Here is a 22,658-nt window from a genome sequence, read left to right on the forward strand (position 1 = left end):
TGAGGCTCAGAAGGGTTAAGCAACTTGTCCAAAATCACCCAGCTAGAGATTGGAGGAGTTGAGACTCACCAGAAACCCATCTGACTCCAGAGCCTGAGGTTGTTTACCACGGACCCTCTGCTGCCTGCTCTTCCACCCCGCCCTCCCCACAGTGGCCCCATCTGTGATAGCTTGAATCCTTGAGGGTAAAGGAAATGGCTCAAGCGGTTGTGATGCAAAGATGCTTTGGCATTGTGGCCTCTGGAAAGGAGACTGCAACTCCACGGGGTGACATCTAATGGGATGTGTGCCACCGGGCACTCCTGGTGGGACTATTCTCTGCCATTCATTCATTCATTCATTCATGCTTTCTTATATTCAATATCTAGGAAGCCAGGCAAGGGTTGGGCCTGGGCATACAGCAGCCTGTCTGCTTGGTGTTTTAACATGGGTGTCTGAAGCTGATTTTCCCAGAGGGCAGGAAAGGGTTCCAGTAAAGCTCCTTCTTTAGTTGTCCTGCCACCCATGGTGAGCAAGACACACCCCCGCCCTCCAGGACATGCCTCCTGCCTGCTTTGATCTAGTCCAGTGATGGCGAACCTATGACACGCGTGTCAGCACTGACACGCGTAGCCATTTCTGATGACACTCGGCCGCATGCCGAGGATGAAACATTTGCTGCTCCTGAGGATAAAACATTTGCGACTAGAGTCTTGGAGTTAGTTTTTCCCTCAAAGTGACACACTACCCGAGTTATGCTCAGTTTTTTGGCGAAGTTTGACACACCAAGCTCAAAAGGTTGCCCATCACTGATCTAGTCTGTCACCCAACCTGACTCACTCTTCCCCTTTCTTCCCCTCCGTGACTTGAGCTCACTTTGGTCCCAAAAGCCCAGAAACACAGACTGGGTTTTCCAACTTTATTGTCTTCCACCCCTAGAGTCACTGTCATAATTCAAGGTGGGATTTAGCCCGTTCTGTGAGTGAGGGGCAGTTTAGACTCTGGGGGAGGTTGAGGCATGACTGTGTGACAGACCGTATGGTGCAAATGCTCGGGTAGTTCAGCTGAATAGAGAGGTCTGAATGGACCAAGCTAGTCAGCGAGGCTTCACGGAGACATCAGGGGCCTCATGACCTGTCAAATGCTGACGCTCCCAAACCAGCTGGTGGGCTGGTGGCTGGGAAACATGCACGGGCTTTATGAGCACAAAGTTGAGGAGTGAGTTGCCGTGCCCTAGAGGAAAAACTCAGCACTGGCCTCTGACCTTTGAGAGGTCAGGGGTCAGCCTGTCAGCCACCATCCTCTTCCCAGCACTGGGATTTCTGGCGCCATCTGCGTGCTTACCCAGGAACTCAGACAAACAGGGAGATTGAGGAGGAAATCCAAATTGTTCCTGAAGTGGTTTCTGTCTGGCCAGGGATCGCGTCAGAACAGTGACTGAGGAATGGCCACATTATTCTGGGATTTTTGCTTAGAAATTGCTGCTTCCTGTGACTGTCTTATTATGTGATGGGAGTTTTCCCCGTTGGGCCAGAATGCCAGTCACAGGAGCCCGCCAGTCTGGCTGCAGGAGCTGTGCTCACAGGGGAATCTCCCAGTGAGGGACCTGGGAAGGAAGGGCCCCAGGGGTCCACCCTCACTCCCCACCCCCTGCAGGAATCCCTTCCTCCACTTCTTTGCCAAGTGGAGCCTCAGGGACCACAGCATCACTTCCAGGGACGGGCAGCCCCTTCCCACCCTGTGTCCGAAATCTCTGCCTTATGTGGCACCGAAATGTGTGTCCCTCTGACGTCCACCTGTTGGCTCTGCTGTTTCCAAGGCCAATAAACAGAGCAGTCCATCACCTTTTTGAAGAAAATGGTTATACTTCGTTCCACTTGGCGTTGTCTTTTTCGGCCTCAATATTCCCACTGTCTCGAATCCATGGTTTCCGGTTTCCTCACCTACAGAACAGTTCCCCTGTCATCCCTGGGGATGTCTCCCCGCCCCGCCCCAGCAGCCCGACTCCCTCCCTCATACTTGTCCGTGGTGGAGCTGGGGCAGGAGGGCTCCACTTCCTTCCCTCCACCAGCCTGGGAGGTCCTAGCCAGAGGGACCATGTCTTCTTCACATTCTAACTGGACTCTGGCTCTCACCTCCTCCCATCTCCTTAGTCTCTCCCCATCCTTACTCACCTCTCTCCATACTCCATTATCTGCATCTTACCTCATTACCATACTCCATTATCTCATATGCACGCTTCCCATCTCAAAAATGAATCCATCCTCAGTCCCACATCCCCAGTGGCTGTCACCCTCCCTCTACTTCAGAGCAAATCTTCTTGAAATTCGATGGCATTTCCTCCCCTTTCATTCCCCCTTTAACCCCCTGCAGAATAACTCCCTCCCCACCACTCTACTTCTAAATGCCAACTCCCATAGACACTTCGAGATCCCTGTTTCTCAGGACATCTCGGCAGCCCCTGACATGCCCGCTCTGCCCGCCCACCTTCCACCTGGCCGGTTCCCCTGCTCACTGTCCCTTGCTGGACTCCCATCCTCCGCCCCCTCTGCTCTTTGGACATAGGTATGCCCCCCCGCAGGGTTCTGGCCTTGGCCCTGCTCCCTGCTCAGTGCACATGCTCAGCCTGAGACCCTCATCCAGGCCCATGACGGACGGCTCCCCGTGCCCTGAACTCCACGTTCTTTCTGCTGAGCCTCATGGAGTCTGCTGCTCAGGAGCACGTCCCCCGGGCATCTCAGCTCCTCAGGCTCAGCACATGCCAAACCTGTCTTACCAAGTAAGCTTGCCTGTCCTTTCCCATCCCCAAGCTCACTGAGCAGCGGACACACCATCCCTCATCCTGGGCTCCTCCTCCTCCTCCATCTTCCACATCTGGTCATTGTGAAAGCCTGCCCTTAATAACCATTGCCCCCGTGGACTCAGTGCCTACAGTATGCCAGGCTTTTTTAGACATCCTCTCATTTTATTCTCACAACAGGACTGCAAGGTATTATTCTCCTATTCTTTTATCAGAGAAAACTGAAATTTGGATTCAAATTTGAATTCATTTAGTAAGTGAGGGAGCCAGACCCTCTGGATCCCAAAGCTCTCCACACTCTGCCATTCCTCCCTCACATCTTTCCCAGCCCCTCTCCACCCGCTCTGTGCCCATTGCCTCGTACCAGATTTCATGATCTCTCACTGGGGTGGCACACACACCTCCTTGTCTCCACTATGCCCTGCCCGCTGTCCATCCCATCAGCCACTCTGCGGCCCGAATGAACTTCCTAAAACACATGCCACTTTCCTGCCCAAAGCCCCTCAGGGGGCCCCATTGCCCTCCAGACTATCTAGGCTCTTTACACAGGGTGGCCCCAGGCTCCACCAGCCTCATCTCTCCCCACTTCCTTCCCCTTCTTCACACTCCTCTCCCAAGCCCGACTCTACTGATTTTCTTGCAGCTCCAGGAAGGCCCCGTGGTCTCATTCCACATGCATCTGCTGTTCCCTCTGCCTGAGGTGCCCTTCTCCTGCCTCAAACCCGCCCCCCCTCCCCTACCCACACACACACACACACACACACACACACACACACACACACACAGTCTGTCCATGAGTCTCGGCTCTTTTCAAGCCGCACCTGGGTCTCCTGAGCCGTGAAGCCCTCACTGCCTCCCCTGCAGCAGACCTGCCTGCTGCCTTTGAGGCCTCCCACACACCTAGCACATATCTTTTTACGACCCTGGCCACAGTATGTTGCCGCTGCTTTTGCATTTTCTTGTGCCCCAGACTGTGAGATTCTTGTGTTTGCCTTTGTAGTCCGCAGGTAAGACAGTCCCTTATTCACAGTGGACACTTAGGAATGCTTGCTGAATTGATGTTTTATGTCGTGCCTAAGATAGTTCCTGATACAAAGAGGGCCCCCTGCCGTATACATTTCTTTAATACTTAAAACAGAAATGTCAATAAATAATGGTGATGCAGTGCGATATGTGCGATTACAGAGATGTGTGCGGAGTAGCACGGCAGCCCAGAGGAGAGAATTGCTGCTACCCTGAGGGTAGAGAGAGTGATGGGTCAGAGAAACCTTCCTAGAAAAAGTGACACTTCAGTGTGGACTCACAGTTGGAGTAGCAGTTGGCCTGGTGAAAGGAGGCCTTCTAGGCACTTGAGGAAACCGTGGAGCTGGGCAAGGGCCCACAGAGGCAGGGAAGCAGCAGCATATGCCAAGGATGTTGGAAGGCACGGGCAGGGGTTGAGCATTGAGGTTGGAGCCAAAGTGAACACCACCTGAGGAATGTGTGTGTGTTTTTAAAATATATTTTTTATTGATTTCAGAGAGGAAGGAAGAGGGAGAGAGAGATAGAAACATCCATGATGAGAGAGAATCATGGATCGGCTGCCTCCTGCAAGTCCCCCACTGGGGATCGAGCCCACAACCTGGGTTTGTGCCCTTGACCAGAACTGGAACCTTTCAGTTCACAGGCCGACGCTCTATCCACTGAGCCAAACCAACTAGGGCAGCCTGAGGAGTTTAGGCATAATCCCAGAGGAAGTGAGATCCCTGTGAGGACTGGGAGAAAATAAGTGGCCTTCACAGGTTTGTGTTTAGAAAGACAGGGAGGCTGGATTGGGGGAGGGGAATAAACCCGGAGGAGGTGAGATCAGTTATTACAAGATCCTGGCCAGAGTGGCGATTGCAGTGTTCCCTGGGAGCGGTGGCCTTGCCCTGGACCCACCCCGCCCCACCTGGTAAAGTCCTTTCTGTGGAGGGTCATGTGTCTCTCCAAGTTTGCTCCAGCACAGGTGGGGAGGGTGGGATGCAGAAGGTAAGGTCTCTGGTCAAATAAGCTTAGAAAATGCTGGGTTAACAGGTTTCTTAATGCAGGACTTTTCAGAGCCTTTAATGTGCATTGCATATATTGTATGTAACTTTCAGAGTTTCCCTAATGGAGTTAGCCATGGAAACGCTTTCTGAGAGCATCTAAAGGAACTCGCGTTTAATGGAGTATGTAAAGTAGAAACAAAGACCAGAGCTCCGTGATTCTGTGAGCTCCGGTTCCTGGGAGGAAAGCATAAATAAACGCAATCGCTTTGCATCGGGTGACGACCGATACTCTCCAATGAGCACTCTGCCCTGGGAGTCGGGGATGCGTGTTTTGCGCTGGGGGGACAGAGTGGGCTCCCATGGAAATCCGAGTGGTACTTTTTAGTCATTCTGTTTGGACACAGGCTCCTCCCAGGTGCCTTGTGTTTGTTCAGGCCTGGAAGAGGTCAGGCCCAGGTGTTTGAAAGAATGGCAGGTCCTGACCTGTGGAAAGAGAAACCAGGTCGGCAGCTTCTGGAATGCTTTGCTCTCACACATCCCCTCACGCAGCGTCCGGTTGGCTGGCTGGGAGGAAGGACGGGGCAGCCACCTCAGAGTCTCCTCACCCGGGGGGGGGGGGGGGGGGGGCAGGTGCCCGGGAGGCCTGGTCACAGCGTCACACACAGCTCACCGGGGCTCCCAGGCACGGTGCTGGGGGGGGAAAACATCCACCCACGCGACAGCCTGGAGTCTCTCCGTGAGCCCTGGCCTTGGAATGCCTTCCTTGGCCGCGCCAAGGCCATTTCCCAGCCGAGTCCCCAGGGTCGAGAAATCCGGTCAGCTCAGTGTGTGGCTGGGGAGGTGCCTCTTTCTCTGTGGCAGGAATCCTCCCCTGCAGACACATCAGATGTTCCTGAGCCCCTGCCAGGCGCAGAGTGAAGAGTTTAAAAGTGCAGAAGGGGACAGATAAGCAGGAGCCTCCTTTGGCCTTGGGCAGGCAAGAATGTCAGCAGTAGCTGCCAGCACTAAAATCGGGAAACTGCCCAGAGCCCTGAGGAGGGGCCTACACAGCGTCCCCTCCGAGGGGCTCCTGTCGCTGCAGCTGCACCACCGGGAGGGTGGCTGCCTTGGCCGGGCCAGGGCACTCAGCTGGTCTGGGGAGTCTCAGCTCAGAAAGGACTCTACAGTACTGACTCAGGATTTCCCTGTCACGTGTTGTTCTTACTCGGGATCATCAGCAATCCCTACTTTGGACTTGTAGAAATGTCTGAGTGAAGCTCCTAGTAGATCTACTCCAGCCCTGTACTAACTAGCCCATGCTGCTCCACCAACACTCCCAGAGCAGGAAACTAAGACCCAGAGAGAGGGGACTCGGCACTTATGTCAGGGACAGAGGGAAAACGCAATTGTCCTCTCTCCCAGGCAGTGTTTTCTTCATCACATGGCACTTCCTTATCTTTTACAAATTCACATCGCCATTAAAACTAAACTAAGGTAAGTTCTTCAGTGGGATAGAGCCAGCTTCAGATTCCAGCCCCACCACTTTCCAACTGCGATGGAATCAGTAACCCCTGGGCACCAGCTCAGGACTCCTCCGAAATAGCAGCTACTTCATAAGGTCACGTGAGGGTTAATTGAGATAACATGCAATGAGTTCAGGGAGATGACCCCCAGGTAATCAACACTCAGTGAAGTTTAGCTATTTTTGTTACTGTTGTTGCCAGCAGTGAGAAGTTAATGAGTCCATGTAAGGCAATTATAATTAACATTTAAATTGGTGTTATGCTGAAAGCTCATTATCTGTATTAGGATGTCCATAAATGAATTGAGAAAAAAGTCTTTTTTTTTTTTTCCACCAAAGCCATTTACATTTTCACTTTGAAATTTTGTTTCTGGTCTTAATTGGCTTTTAGTTAGTTTCACAAGTTGGCAGGCAAACTCACAACACTAAATTTTTAACCAGCTCCTTTATGTATACCCTTTCCTAGAGCATCAATAGATGCTTTTGGATGGATTGATGGATGGATGGACTGACAGATGTACATGTGGACAGATGGGTGATGCTAAGAGAGCAATTGAAGCGACCACCCTTGATTCAGACTAGCAAGTGGTCTGGCTTAATGAAAAGCCTTAGAGGAGGGGGCAAGAGGCTGGGAGACATTGGTGAAGGGCCAAAGGTCTCAGTGGAGACAAAGAACAGGTGTAGTGGAAGTGAGGGAGGTGGAAGTGAAGCATCCATCTTATATAAGAAACTGCTGTTTGAAATTTTAACCCTGCTATTTGGCTTCTGTAGATGCTTGCTTGCTTAAATAATAAGGAAATAAGACTACTCCCATTCCAGCCGAAACTGGTTTGGCTCAGTGGATAGAGCGTCGGTCTGCGGACTGAAAGGTCCCAGGTTCGATTCCGGTCAAGGGCATGTACATTGGTTGCGGGCACATCCCCGGTGGGGGGTGTGCAAGAGGCAGCTGGTCGATGTATCTCTCTCATCGATGTTTCTATCTCTCTATCCCTCTCCCTTCCTCTCTGTGAAAAATCAATAAAATATATTAAAAAAAAAAAAAAGACTACTCCCATTCCAGAGAGGCCATAAACCTTCCCTGGACGAAGTTATCAGTGCTGGTGCCAGGCCAGGCCTTTGGTTGAGGTCTCGAAGCCCCAGCACATAGGGCTCTTTAAGAACTTGCAAAGGGGACCAGAAAAAAAAAACCATATTTGGGAGACAAAGAAGGTAAAAAGATATAAATAGGGAAACTTCCTCCATGTTTTTGGCCCAGAATTTGAGAGACATTTTTCTCTGGACCCGCACGTAATAATAATAATAATAATAATAATAATAATAAATAATAAATGTAACTCCATCTCTCTAAGCGTTGCTTGGTTCTTCTGTAACAGAAGGAGAGGCTGAGTTCAGAGACTGAGATGGGCAGTGTGAGATGCTAGAGCAGGACTGGTTTCTGGTGAGGAAAGGTGGGGGAGCAGCCATGGGGAGGGGTGTCCAAGATGAATAGGGTTGTGGAGTCCCAGCAGGTCTAAGAATGCCGTCTAGGTTATTGGATGGGTGACTCACATAGCCTTTTGTGCAGTCCCGAGTTAGGGTTAAAGCATCCTGAATTAATGAAGGTTTACTCAATATCTCAGCATATTGCTCCCTGGGAGGTTCTCTTACATAAAACTGAATGTAACATGAAAGAGTAATAATGGTGCGCTGAACAAAAGTGCTTATTTATAACTCTCGCCTTATTTTTACCTCCAAGTGGTGCTATTTAAAGGTCGTGTGTGTGTGTGTGTGTGTGTGTGTGTGTGTAAGAGAGAGACAGAGAGGGAGAAAGGAGACCATGTATCACATTCTTTGTTGTCTGACCTTTTCAGCATTTAGCTCCAGGCCAATTGTGGAGTTACACTGGGAGTCTTGTGAGGATTATATATAGCAAAATGTCACCAGCAACCAAAGACATTCTGTTCCCCCTCCCGTCTCAAATACTTGAAATTCACACCCTCAACAAAAATTCACAGTAAATTTTGGCTTGGCAAGCATAGCCCTGTATTTGTGCACAGGAAGTCTTATGTATCATTTCTCTTCATCGGACAAGAAGGGAGCTGGAGGTGGGTCAGGAGACACAGCGAGCCCCCACTGCTACCCCATCAGCACTTGCTCTGTGACTGTGAATAAGAATTGTGGCCAGGATGACACATGTGTTTAGCACTTTATAATTTAAAGCCACCTTCAGGTATTGAGTTCGATTCCAGTCAAGGCCACGTACCTCAGTTGCAGGCTCAATCCGCCTCTCTCACATCGATGTTTCTTTCTCTTTCTGTCTCTCTCCCCACCCTTCCACTCTTTCTAAAAATCAATGGGAAGAATATCCCCGGGTGAGGATTAACAAAATAAAATAAAATAAAAATAATAAAATCCACCTTCAGCTTTTAGTCCTCAAAACAGTCCACAGAAGTCGTATAGGCAGATATTAGTGGGCCCACTGACAAATGGGGAAACGGAGGCAGACTAGAAAAGTGACATGACTTGTGCAAGATCACTCAGTTGTATGTGGCACAGCCAGGTCAAGTCCACAAGCCTCTTAACCTCGGCCCAGAGCTCTTAGCCCTGGACTGTGGCAGTTACTGCCCCTCCATTTCTGCCCCTGTAACATGAACCCGCCTCCCGATCCCCCACCAACAGCCCTAACTCACTAACGTTCTGGAAGGACCATGGTAGGAGCAAATATTTGCATTTCTACTGTACAGGGTGTCGTGCACAAAAGTATGAGGTTGCAAAAAATGTTTTATGGGCCATTTCCGTGCTACTCAACCCCTCATAGCCACCAGCCTCATCAGAGACAGATGTCCCCCATAGCATAGGAAGCCCACACAGAAGTGTGCGCCCCACCCACCTTTTCAGCAAGGTCATAAATCCTTCTGTCCCAGCTGGTCCCGAGCCTCTAGGCCACACCTGGTTGTGGATGGCAGAACACTTCTCCTACCACTTCCCCCCTCCCACACACACACACACACACACACACACACACACACACACGCCTTGCTGATGAATCGGGGCATTTATTTCTCAATGAACATGACCTCAGATACTATTCGTCACAAATTGACCCATGAGATGAAGTCTTTTTATTTGTTTGGTCCATGGATTGAGTGATTTTTAATAAGTCATATTACTCTTGCTTCCAGAAAGACTCCAATAAGAGACACAATACAACAAAACTACCAAAACCAGGGTCAAAGGGCAAGAATGAGTCAGGGGGAGGTGCGTGCAGAAAGCCCAGGCTGAGGGAACCCACTGTCAAAGAAGAGAAATCTTAGCTCTCACCTTTCTCACAGACAATGTCAACAGCAAACGTAGGTTATGAGTCTAGTCATTTTTAAAGGAACACAAGCTTTAACCTGACCTTGGAATCTAGGAGGCATTTCTGGCATAGATTATAAATAAGGCATCTCAGGTGGCTTTGTGGGCGTGTCTTCACCCACCAAGGCAGCATTTCTCAGAGCTCTCTGCACTGTCAGATCAGAACCATCTGGGTGCTTGCTAAAATGCAGATTCCTGTACAGTGTGGGAACCATAGTTAATAATTAATATGTATCGGATACTTGAAGCTTGTTAAGAGAGGAGATCTTAAATGTCCCCACCATTCAAAAAAAGGGGGTAACTGTATGAGGTAATGGATGTGTCAGCTGGATTGAGCCAATGGTTTCACGGGGATATGTATATCACAATAAAAATGCAGTTTCCTGAGCCCCCTTCCCCCCAAACTCTCTGTGTGAGAATCCCTGGAAGACGGGCCTGATAATCTGCATGTTAGACTGAGTCTTCTGTAACTTCAAGCTGGAGAACACCCTCACCAAGGCGTAATCAGAAAACAGGGGCTTAATGTAGTGGCCTTCCCCAGCCTCCCTTGCATCTTCTCAGGGAACAATGCCAGACCCAGAAGAGTCTCTGGTGGAGGAACCTGGGGCCAGGGAACATGAGGAGGCCACAGAGGCTCCCCAGGCCCCGGTGCTGGAGAAGCCAGGCTCTCTGCATGCACTGAGTTTAGAATGAGATTTCTGCTTGGATTCCAGATGGCCACAGGCCACAGGCCACAGGCCAGAGAGAGCAGGCCCCATCTCAGCCCTTCCACCCACATGGGTCTGCCATCCATGGCCCATGGGAGCCACCAGCCCTCACTAGAGACAGTGATGTGGGCTCTACTGACCACCAAGCCCAGGGCCTTTACTCTCCCTCTTCCCCATCTCATCCATAATGGAGCAGGCAGAGCCAGGAGTCCAGGAGCCAGCCGGGTGGCAAAGACCCCAGTGAACGAGCCATGCCACACTGGAGCCTCCCCACCCCCAGTGCAGGCTGGGGAATGCTAGGGATCAGCCTCGGGAGGCAGTCACAAGTTCTTTCCTCTCCCGCCCCACAGGTTTGGAATAAATTGCCTCATTCAGTTTGAAGATTTTGCCAATGCCAACGCCTTCCGCCTGCTCAACAAGTACCGCCATAAGTACTGCATGTTCAACGATGACATCCAAGGTAGGTCTCTACCCCACCCGACAAAGCCCCCGAGGATGAATGCCTTCTCACAAGGCTCTCCTGGATGCCAAAGAGGGGGCACCTGGTAGCTGGTTTGCTGCCAACAACTGTTGAAGAAAGAGCATTAGACTTGCTTTCAACTCCCACGTGGCTAGTTCTTAGCTCTGTGACCTCAAAGGAGTCTCTTAAGTTTGTTAAGCCTCAGATTCCTCATCTATAAAATGGAGATCATCACTACTTCAGAGGAAAGTAAACATTATATCACTTAATATCTGAGATAAATACTAAGCAACACTGTCATTTCCTAGCTACTGGAACTTGGGCAGATCGAGTCAGTGAGCCACAGTTTCATCATCTGTTCAATAGGGATAATAACTGCCTTGGAAGATTATTGTGAAAATTTTAAGAGCTAATATAATGGAAAGTACCAGCGCTTAAGACTGCCATAAAAATGGTCTTCCCCGGCCACAATAACTTGCTCTTGGATTTTCCAAAACACAAGATGTGTTCCTGTCAGGGAATCAGAACAATCCCTCCTCGTATCTTGGCTGGAATGTATACTACTCAGAATGATGCCCCTGAGAGACATCGGCCCCAGGCCCCCAGGCCCCCAGGCCCCAGAGCACTCCGAAAGCCAATGAATGGGAAGCATCTTCGAGTTCAGGTTCAACTTGGTCACCTGTTCTATGGACCAGAAATATCTGAAGGCCCTTGCTTCTTGCTGTGGAGATGCCAGTATGTGAACCTGGAGTGGAAGGGGTGGTCCCTCAGGGATCATCTCTCCCCATCCAGGCGTTCCCAGTAAGGAGCTTTGTGAGCCATTCCTAGTACTTTATAAAGCCTCGATGACATGCGGGGTATTTATTTTTTTATTGCTTTTTTTGGGGGGGGGGGGCGGCGCGGGGAGGCACAGGTGTTGATCTTTGGGAGTAAAAGGTTGGCCAGCCCCTCATTTTGCAGATGAGGCTCAAACAGGTCATAGCTTTTCATCAAATGAGCTAAGAGGATTCAAATCCAAGTAATAACAGCTAAGGATTAGAGCTGAATATGTATTATATGTCAGGCATCGTTGTAATAAGCACATTACACATTTACTCCTATAAGATATTATCATATCTGGCCTATAAGTGAAGAAAGGGAGGCACAGAGAGTAACTTACATAGCCAGTAAGCAGAGAGTTGAAATTTGGACTCTAAATTCCAAGTTCATTGTCACTGGCTATACTGCTCCCAGATCTCACACTCACAAAACCAAACGCCTCTTCCTTCCCAGTGGTCCACATTAAGGGCTAGAGAAATGTGGTTCATTGTTGTTGTTTTTGCATTGGTTATCAAATTTCAAGAGTACAGTTAAGCATATTTTAGATAATTAAGATCAATATATATGACTTCAGTGCCTGAAGAGTGGGTGCCCAGAGAGGGCAGACCCAGGAAGGGAAAGCTAACCCATGCGAATTCCAAGCCTGCCACACTCTGTGCCCCAGCCCTGATGCACGGGGCTGGGACGGCATCGGGGTCCAGCAGCACTGGCTGGGGAGGGAGCCTTCACTCATGCCTGCCCTGGAGGAAACACCTGCCCCTAGCCCCTGACCGGCTCCCCCATCATGGCACCCACCCGTGAGTCAGCAGCAGGACAGCCACCCCCCTGAGCCCCTGAGCTGCCAAGGCCAGAGGGTGGAAGCGGAAAACGAGGCCCTGTGGGCAGCACATCTGATGCACAGACTCCAGATGTGCAGACACACACACCACGTGTTGGTACATCCTCGTAAACACAGCCAGAGGGACACATCCAGGTCTGGCAGCGCATCAGCCTCCATGGCCCCACACTGCTGCCAGAGCACCTCGGAGATGAAACTGTGGCTGCTGACGCCCTCTTCCCGAGAAAGCTCTCCCTCCCTCCCTGGAAGGATAAGGCCTGCTTGTGCCCCTCTCCACCCCCACTCATCTCTCTCTTTGACCTCTGACCCACCCTTACTTTAATCCTCCCACCCCCCTTCCCAGTCAGTTCTCTCTGCATGTGCAAATCCTGTTCCTCAGCTTGGGACCTGTTCCCCATCACATTTGCCTGAGTGACAAACTCCTACTCACCCTTCAAGACTCAGCTCAAGGGTCTCCTGTCCCAGGGAAGGTCCCACTTCAGCCCCCACCTCCCGAGTCTGGTTTGGATGCACACCAGATGCTCCCACAGCCACCTGCGCTTCCCTGTCAGTCTCCTTACCACACTGTACCCCAAATGCCTGCATTGGGTTGTTGGTCTCCCCAAGAGAGGTTAGGCTTCCAGAGGCATGAACCACTTCCCAGCTCCCTGCACAGTGCCTGGCACATTGAAGATGCTTCATACATGTTTGAAGAATGAATGAATGAAGTCTACACATGCAAATTGACATTCTCATGAGCACACCCACCCATGGATGCCACGTGTCTCAGATTCTGCTTCCCAGAGAACCCAAGCTGTGCCAAATAATAACATGTTGCATACAAAGTGGTTTTCATTCACACGGTCTCATAACTTCCTTGTAAACACCCTCCCCCCCCCTTGCTGTCCCATGTCATTGGTGAGGAAACTGAAGTTCAAGGGTTGAGTTTTGCTCCAGGTCACATAGCCAGACAGGCACAACACTGGGACTAGTTATTTCTGGATAGTAGTAGCTGAACCTAGTTATTTCTGACTTGGAACTCTCCACCCTCTCTCCACGACACCAGGCTGCCTCTTCTTATTTGTGGATGAGGTGGTGCAGCGAGTCTTCTTGCTAAGGATTAAGTTCCAGACCCCACATAAGAGTGGGCGTCACTGCTCTCCAGCATCCTGCTGCTCACCTCACCTTTCCCATTCCCTCCTCTCGCTCCTGGAGTTTATAAACTCCAAGATGAAGCTTACAGAGGGCAAGGGTCTCGCCCACGTCACCAGCTGGTTAAGCCAGGGACCCAGGGCCAAAGCCTATGATGAGCACTCTCGTTGCCAAGTGGGCAGTGAGGGGACTGGTGAGGAACTCCAGGACTAATGGAGCAACGTAGAAGATTAAGCTCATGCTAGAAGTACCTCCAAATACAAAGTTAAAAAGAAAAAAAGAAACATAAGACTACACAGCCTTGCTCAAAAATAGGAAAGGAACGCCTGCATGCACAGAATTGAAGAGGGCTGAGAGAAAGGGAGAGAGCGATCATGGGGTGATCAGAAACCAAAACCATGCCACATGTGGTGGCTGGGGACAGGCCAGTCCACCCCAGCAGGACCAGTGGCCAGAATCCACTAGACCCCCACACAGGGCGGGGGCTGGGGTCAGGCTGCCCAGATGACAATGAGACTGGGCCATCCTGCCTGCTCTGCACATGAGCCCCGCCTGGTGTCCTCCGTGGAACAAGGAAAGATGCGACTAAAGGCCTCAGGGTCCCAGCAGACTGAGCCCAGGAGAGCAGGGCCATGGCTGGTGCTGAACAGGAGCTCAGGCACAGGACTTGAAGTGTCTCAGCCAGTCTTGCTGTAACACACACACCTGGGGTCACCAACCCACAGGGCCAACCAGGGGTGGGGCCTCTGGAGCCCCAGTGGGAGGGCGATGCTCCCCAGGGGTGCCCCTGCCCTCCTGCCCCCCTCCCCGCCCCATGGAAAGTCTCTGCGCCCCAGGCTGGTTCTGGGTGCGCAGGGCTGCCGGCTGCCCTGAGTCATCGCTGGCAGCCTCCTCCGGAATTTTGGAAAAGGCCACAGGTGACTTTGTTGTTTCAGCTGGGCCCCGGGAGGCCTCCCTGCACTGAGGGGAGGAGAGACCTGGAGGAGGAAGGGCAGGAGCAATGGCCATGCCTGTCTCCCAAAGGAGCCAGGTCCAGGACACTGCTGGCCAATAACCGCGGGCGCCTGGCCTCCCTAATAGCTGCCCACAGCGTGTGGCTGGGGACAGAAAACCCAGCGGCTTGTCAGCCCCAGAGCGACCTCCTACCCACCAGCCTTCCGTGGACTGTCTTGCCCAAGGCCCACCTCATCCCCAAGGCCGATGCTGCCCGTGTGGTGTATCAGGCATCGTCGCCCCTCACACGGTTAAGTTTTCGAGTTTTCCGTTGTGAGCCATAGAGACTTGAGACAGGCCTAGGTCAACCCCACTTTTCTGCATTGTGGCTGTGGCCAAATGGCTTAAATCCTCACAGCCTTCTTTTCCGTGTCTGTAAAATGGACATAAAATGGATGTACTATTAACAGCCACATGGGATCATCAGCCAGTTCCACCAGGATGACCCAGATGCTTTTACAAAGCTATGCTCTGTGCTGTTGGCTGCAGCCTACGCCAATTCACTAAGTATTTCTATCATCCTTCTGTCTGTGGCACCAGGTTGTTGTAAGGCCTGGAGTGATGTGTAGGCAGGAACCTGGCACTAAGACCTCTAGTGCATAGTAGACCCCTGACACTTAGGTATGGGAAGGGGAAAGGGTGGAGACCTAAGACAGAGGCTTTGGGGGAGGTGGGGAGAGGACCCCTGTGAGCACAGGACTGGAGGGCCTGAGGAGGAGGGGGGCAGGGCCCCACCTCAGCTCTCTCCTTTCCCCATATACCTTCCAGCCCAGTGAATTATTCCATGTCTGTGAATTCTCTGCCAACTTTGCGACTTTGATATATTTTTATTGTTATTGATTTCAGAGAGGAAGGGAGAGGAAGAGAGAGATAGAAACATCAATGATGACAATCATTGATCAGCTGCCTCCTGCACGCCCACTACTGGGGACTGAGCCTGCAAATAGGGCATGTGCCCTTGACTGGAATCGAACCCAGGACGCTTCAGTCCGCAGGCCAACGCTCTATCCACTGAGCCAAACCGGCTAGGGCCAACTCTGCAACTTTGAATGTGCTGGCCCCTCTGTCTAGAACTCTCTTCTGCTCTTGGCTCATTTCTCTTTGTCCTTAAGGACTCAAGCCTCCCCACCCCCTGGACACTGCACCCAGGGCCAAGCCTGTCCCCGCCTTTCCCCAGGGCCGGAAGGAAGTGACATTAGGCAGTGGTCTCCCACCTTGCAGAATGCTTCTCAGTACCGCAGGGCTCAGATGCCACAGTAGGAAAGGGGCGGAAGGGGAGGAGTGGCCCAGCTCTGAAAACTGTTCAGCCGGTTTGTCCTGTTTATGAGTTATTTCTGGCTGTCAGGGGTCTGCCAGCCAGACACACACACACACACACACACACACACACACACACACACCTTTCTATTCTCTCTCCCCCACAGTGAAACTAGCCCTGTGTTCTGAGGCTGCCCCAGTTCAGAGGTTCTCATGCGTCTCAGGCATCTGATCCTGGCTCCTCTGAGACACCCCTCCCCCACCCCCATAACCTGTTGATTCCATTAAATCCCCAAAGAAGCAGAGAAGATGGTAACTATTCCCTCTGGTTCCTTCCAAATTGCAGCAGAATAGGCCTAACCCCACCCTCTCCATGGGCCAGGAAGTGCCTTCTAGAGAGTCCGAGGGCTCCAGAAAATTCCCCTCATGACACAGAAATAGGGTTGAGGCAGTCGGAGAAGCCCTTTGCTTCATATCCAATAAGGAGAACTCTAATTTTCTGAACCTTTAAGCTGTGAACTTCCTGTGAACAAAACTGTTTATTCATCCAACATACCCAAGGCCGAGCCCAGTGAGGCCCCAGCACTGCCACTCAGTTGCTAATGAACTTGTGAATGAAGGTAGTTCAGTGGCTCCTGGAAGCTACCCTGGCCTGGGAGTCCCCGCCCAGGGCCCCAGGGCCCCAGGCCTCCCAATCCACCTCGGCCAGACCCCAGGGAGCTTAATTCCCTGTCCTGCTCACAGCCTGGCCTCACCTGAGAAACAGCCACTTCTTTCTTTTTTCTCCAATAATCTGTTGCTTAGCATGGAAGCTCCTTTAACTTTGTGTGACTACTAAAAGCAGAAGAGAAACCACCTTTTCAGCCTGCCCTTGGTGCATTTCCTGAACCTACAGCCTCCAGTACCCAGCGTGCAGGAAGTGCAATTATGGAAAGCTCCCTCGGAAAAGGGAGATTTGTTTTTCTTTCATCATGAAGGAGGAACAACCAGTCACGCTTTCTGCTGCCCATGTCATTTATGGCACAAGCCAAGTTCCAAAACATCCTTGGACCCCAGAGCTATTCCAGGGGTTTCCTCCAGAGAGCTAAGCAGCTTCCTTCCTCTCCATTTTTAAATCCCTAACATGTTACCCAAGCGTCCCCCAAAATGCAAGTTAATAACAAAGATAACTTTACTTGCCAAACTTTATAATATGGGCTTGAAGAACTGCTGTTTTCCTCTTGAGTTTTAGTCTGTCATTAGGATAACTTGCCACTTCAGAGGGTGGACTCAGAGGAAGATCCCAGAAAGGTGACCGTGAGTGTGGGTTCCAGAAACCAAATACCAAGAGTTTCCCAAAGGAAAAAGGAGCAACAGTGTCAAATGCTGCTAAGAGAGAGGTCAAGGATGAGGAGGGCTGCGGCCTGACCACTAAGTTTGGCAAGGTGGGCCCTGGCCAGTGTGGCTCAGTTGGTTGGGTGTCCTCCCACACACTGAGAAGTTGCCGGTTCAATTCCCGGTCTGGGCACATGCCTGGGTTTCAGCTAGATCCCCAGTAGAGGGCGTGCAGGAGGCAGTCGATCAATATATCACTCACATCGATGTATCTCTCTCCGTCTCCCTTCCTCTTTCTCTATAAAAAAATAATAATAAATCAATTTGGCAAGGTGAGGTGCTGGTGACTTGTCAAGAGGTAGAGAGTAGTCACTTGATTGGATTGGGTTTCAGGGAGACCAAAAGGAAACAGAGTCAATGAGTAAATTCTGCTCTTTAGCAGAGTTTGGCTATAAAGGAAAGTAAGAAATAGGGTGGGAACTACAGGGGCAAGAGAAGGCTTTTTTAGCATGGAGCTTTATGGCATATTTGTATGCTGATGGCAGTAATCCAAGAGACAGGGAGGAATAGAGGATGCAGAAAAAAGGGGAGGGAGCTACAAGACAAATTCCCTGAGTGGGCAAAAATGATGGGATCAGAACAGACATACCTAGAGACAGCTTTAGCTAGGGGCCGGGGCAGTTCATCCATTGTAAGACAAGGAATGGCAGAGCATATGGACTTGGAGGAAGAGGGTTTATAGACATGGTGGTGAGAGGATTCAGAAGTTCTCTCCTAGTTTCTCTTTTCTTCGAACTTCACTTTCCACTTTGGAGAGGGAAATGGGGGGGGGGGGGGGAACAGAACCTACTTCACAGAGTTGTTGTAAAGACTCAATGAGCAAATGCAGGTAAGCACATACTAGTACGTCGCATGGAGCCAAGGTCACGGTGAGAGTGATCATTAAATGACAATTGCCTGATATCCTTTCATTGAAGTTTTCCCATAGGTTCGTATTCTCTGCCTCTTCCAGAGTCACAACTGAACATTTATATCCACTGCCTAAATTCATTTCCCTCTACCTCCCACCCCTCAGTTCTCCTCCAGGGAAACCCCATAGATGCTGCGCCTGCCACCTTCACCTTTAGAGTCAGGAAAGGCTGTCTGAGCTGCCTAGACCCTGAAGCAGCACCCAGGTTTCCCTGCTTTGCTTCCAACTGGGTGACTGACAGGCAGGCCACTGCCTCTCTCTGGCCTCGTTTCCTTTTCTGTACAATTGTTGGATGTCATGCTCTCCAATCCCCACCCAGCACTGGATTTTAGCACTGAAAATTCACCTTTCCATAATAGGCCACTTCTGTATTTCGCAGGTAAGCCATTATTCAACCTGCAGGTTCTAACCACAAAAGACGTTAAACACCCAAGAAAGAAGAGACCCATCAAGATTGCAGTGTTTGGAGGAGTTCTGGTGATGAAATATCTTTGGCGCCATCTGATGGCAGGTGCTTTGTACTTCTCCTTTCAGAAGGCAGAAGGCAGTTCTGAAATAGAATCAGCAGAAAACTCCTTCTCTGTGCAGTGGAAGGAAACTAGTACTTCACCTAGAGAAGTTGTCTTTCCCTCTCTCTTCTACTCTCTTTAAAAATCAATGGAGAAATATCCTCGGGTGAGGATTAAAAAAAAAAAAAAACAAGTCTTGATTTTCCATAAATACAGCATGGATAACAAAAATTTTAAGAAATGAGAAAAGACATATAAATCACTTAGAACAATATGCTAACTTCATGGCATTGCCTATGTTGCTACACCATCTTCATAATCATATTTAATGGCTGCAATATAGTCTACAATAGCTGATTACTAACCATTACTCCTTTATTAGGTGTTTGTTATTTCCAGTCATTCTGAATTATAATTAACACTGTCATAAATATCCTAGGACATACATTTTGGGTTTTTCCATACATAGATTCTCAGAAGTAGAAGCATGAGGTCAAAGGGCAAAGACATGTTATGGCTTTGTTTGGTCTATATTGAGAAGAAATCATTTTCCCAAAAGGCTTGTAGGTCTGTAAAATGTAATGTATGCTGGAACGTTTTACATTTCACTGCTCCCTCACCAGCCTTAGATAACATCAGTTTCTTTGGTCTGTGCAACTTTAATGAAGCATAAATAGCCCCCCTTTAATTTCCTTTCCCTGGACCATCGTAGAGGCTTTTCATTGCCAGTTGCCAGTTGGGTGTCCTGTATCTTATTGTGAACAGGTAAGGTCTACACCAGTGGCTTTAACAAAGAAAATTAAATATAAAGAATTGTGAATTATGTGTTAAAGAATTGAAAGGCCAAAAAGAAACAGTAAGGATCTGCTACCTCCCCTGAGGCTGGGGGAACAAAGAAAGACGAGGCGGCTGTGGCTGGAGTTCGTGTCTCTGAGGGGCACACTGCAAGCTAGTCCTCTGAGTGATGGGCAAACTGCACACCGGACTCCGCTGCTGCTTCTGGAACAAACTGCTGCTGTAGAGTTGAGAAATCAAAGCTGTGGGGATACAGATTTAGCAAAAACAAAACGCAGGTGCCCAGTTAAGTTTGAATTTCAGATAAATAACGAATAATTTTTGGGGATATTTATGCTATCATATGGGACATATACTAAAAAAAAAATTACTTCTTGCCCTAGCTGGTTTGGTTCAGTGGATAGAGCATCGGCCTATGGACTGAGGGTCCCAGGTTCACTTCCAGTCAAGGGCACATACCTCAGTTGCAGGCTCAACCCGGGAGGCAACCAATTGATGTGTCTCATATCAATGTTTCTCTATCTCTCCCCCCTCCCTTCCACTCTCTCTAAAAATCAATGGAAAAATATCCTTGGGTGAGGATTAACCCCCCCCAAAAAATTACTTGTTTATCTAAAATTTAAATTCAAGTTTAAATAAATGTCCTACATTTTGCCCAGCAATCCTACAAGGCAGGGGTGATGCTGGAGAAAGTATCCCTTCCCCCTAATTCAGCCTTTGAGTGGTCACTAGTGTCCCCTATTAGCAGATCTCCACAGGGAGACAGCTGACAAAGCTGGAATGGCACACAGAGCAGAGGAGAGAAGGGTGGGTTTGAACCTGGGAAACAATTACTCAATAATTGGCACAGTCCACTTTCAGCTCTTCAGAAGCATCATTCTATAAACGGGTACTCCCAAACAACACAAAACAACGCTAACCAAATGCAACTATCCTTCCAATGAAGACACTCTCACCTTCTCCCTGAAGCAGGGAGAATGGCAATCTCAAAAGTCATTTTCTTCATCTCTGGAAGATATTCACGTTGTCCATCTCTGTCAGGATTAACTACTCTCACAACTCAGTCACAGTCATGCTTGAAAACTCGGTTACCCAAAGACTAAATTGTAGAATCCCTCCAACACAACTCATGTAAAATAATAAGAGGAAAGAGAAGGGAGAATAAATTAGCTAATATACACCGTTCTGCATAATCACATAATAATCAAGGAAGAAAATATGCCTGGCTGCTACATTCCTCATTTCTGTAACCAGTCATGAAGCCATAGTTGATATTTATAAATTTCTTCCTCAAGTTCCCATTCCATGTTTTCTTGTCCTCAGACAGGACTCAGCTTGCCAGGATTCCTTACCGAGCAGGGTGGCCCAAACCTTCCTTTCTGAAGGGTCTCAATCCTAGTGGTCCTGCCTCTCTTTAGCTGTGATAGTACCTATTAACATTTACTACTGAGCGTGGAGGGACTAAGACACACCCTGGGCTCAGATACAGTCCTCCCCACCTCCAGTTTCCCTTGGTTATCAGGATGAATCACCACGGCCAGTGAAGTAACCCTCGTCTTTGCCCACTGGATTTATGGCAAAAAGAGCACCAAATGGCCAGGTGGCAGTCGGAACTTCCAGTTCACTAGGACCATGTTGTGAACTCTGATGGAAGCATATATCTCTTGGGAACCATGGGAACCAAGACCTTCAATCCAGAGAGCACATAATTGAAGAGACAGGAAGCAAACATTCTGCAAGTGGCCCTGGCCAGTTTGGCTCAGTGGTAAGAGCATCGGCCTGCCGACTGAAGGGTTGCAGGTTTGCTTCCGGTCAAGGGCAGGTACCGTCGTTGCAGGCTCAATCCCTGGCCCTGGCCCGGGCATGTGCAGGAGGTAACCAATGCATGTGTCCCTCTCACATCAATGTTTCTCTCTCTGTCTGTCTCTTCCTCACGTCCACTCTCTAAAACAAAATGGGGGAAATATTCTCAAGTGAGGATTAACAAAACAAAAAACAAAAATCCTGCAAGTGAGTTATTAGGTGAAATGGTGAGAGGAGCCACTCCCACTTCAGCCCCTTGAGTTCCAGAACCAAGCATTCTGGCTACGGGAGAAAAAGCACAATGCATTGTTTGCTAAGTCAAATTATACGGTGTATTGCATTCTGTAAAACAGGACCTTACCTTCTTCATAGTGTTACCTGAACTAAGTGTTAAGTAAGTCTTCAGTAGCCCATTCTACTGATCTTTGAGGCCAGCTGCTCCTGGGTGATAGAGTACATGTCAAGACCACTGAATCCAAGCGTCTGAGCCTATTGCTGCACTTCTGTTACTCTGAAATGAATTCCTTGATTAGAAAGAAGCCTTGTTGTCTGGAATGTATCAGGATGGTGAACAGGCATTCCAAACATCCACAGATGATGGCACTGACAGAGCATTGTGGACAGGGAAGGAAAATCCATATCCAAAATACAGGTTTATCCCATGAGGACAAATCTCTCTCCTATCTATAATTGAAAGAGTCCAATGTAATCATTCTGCTGCCAGCTGGATGCTCCTCCCAGGGAATGGTGCCATATCAGGAGCTCAACCTTGGTCTCTGCCATTGACAGGTTAATCGTTTGGCAGTCACAGTAGTGAGAGGAAGTCCATGCATAGCCTCCATCTTTGTCACCATGGCTACTTTGTACATAAACTTGTTGAACAAACTCTAGGTGACTGGGGAAAGATGCTGACATACACAGGACATGCCATGCTGTCCCTGATTATTAAGAACCTATTCTCATTATGCCCTATGGTGAGCTTTCATATGGAACACAAATATCTTCACACTCTGTACCCATTTCAAGAGGTCCGTACACACACACACCAGACGTCCTTGTCACCAATCTTACTGTTTTGTTCTTTTTAAATCCCTGACCATCCAGCTAAACATTAGCAACTGCCCGTGAACTAGTGAGGATCTAGCCATCTCTTGGACCAAAGTGGACAACCAAATTTGTGATTTGAAGTCATGTTCATTGAAAAGATTTCCTTCACCAATACTCTTAGGGCTACCTGTATATTGTGGCTGTGAAACTACAACCATACACTTCTAGTTGATAGTAGCAGATCATTAAGTATACTGCCATTAAGACCAAGTTATTTTCTCCTTGGTCAGCTGGTCATGAGGAATTCCTTTTGGGGCCTTAGGTTTGGATTGAGAGAGAAGAAGTCATGCAGCAGGAGTAGGTGTCAAACAAATCTGAGCCACCTGCTCA

At 49.4% G+C, this 22,658-nt stretch overlaps 1 protein-coding gene across 4 annotated transcripts in view; it reads left to right on the plus strand.

The window, feature by feature from the left end:
• The window catches only part of ME3 (malic enzyme 3), a 177,806-nt gene that overhangs the window by 146,809 nt on the left and 8,339 nt on the right, over window positions 1–22,658 (plus strand). For all 4 annotated transcript variants that reach the window (XM_008153624.3, XM_054725247.1, XM_054725246.1 and 1 more), the window contains one exon: window positions 10,683–10,792. In XM_008153624.3, the coding sequence (XP_008151846.1) occupies window positions 10,683–10,792 (110 nt within the window). The remainder of the gene's footprint in view (window positions 1–10,682; window positions 10,793–22,658) is intronic.

This window comes from Eptesicus fuscus, chromosome 13, assembly GCF_027574615.1.
Source record: "Eptesicus fuscus isolate TK198812 chromosome 13, DD_ASM_mEF_20220401, whole genome shotgun sequence".
NCBI classification, from domain to species: Eukaryota; Metazoa; Chordata; class Mammalia; order Chiroptera; family Vespertilionidae; genus Eptesicus; species Eptesicus fuscus.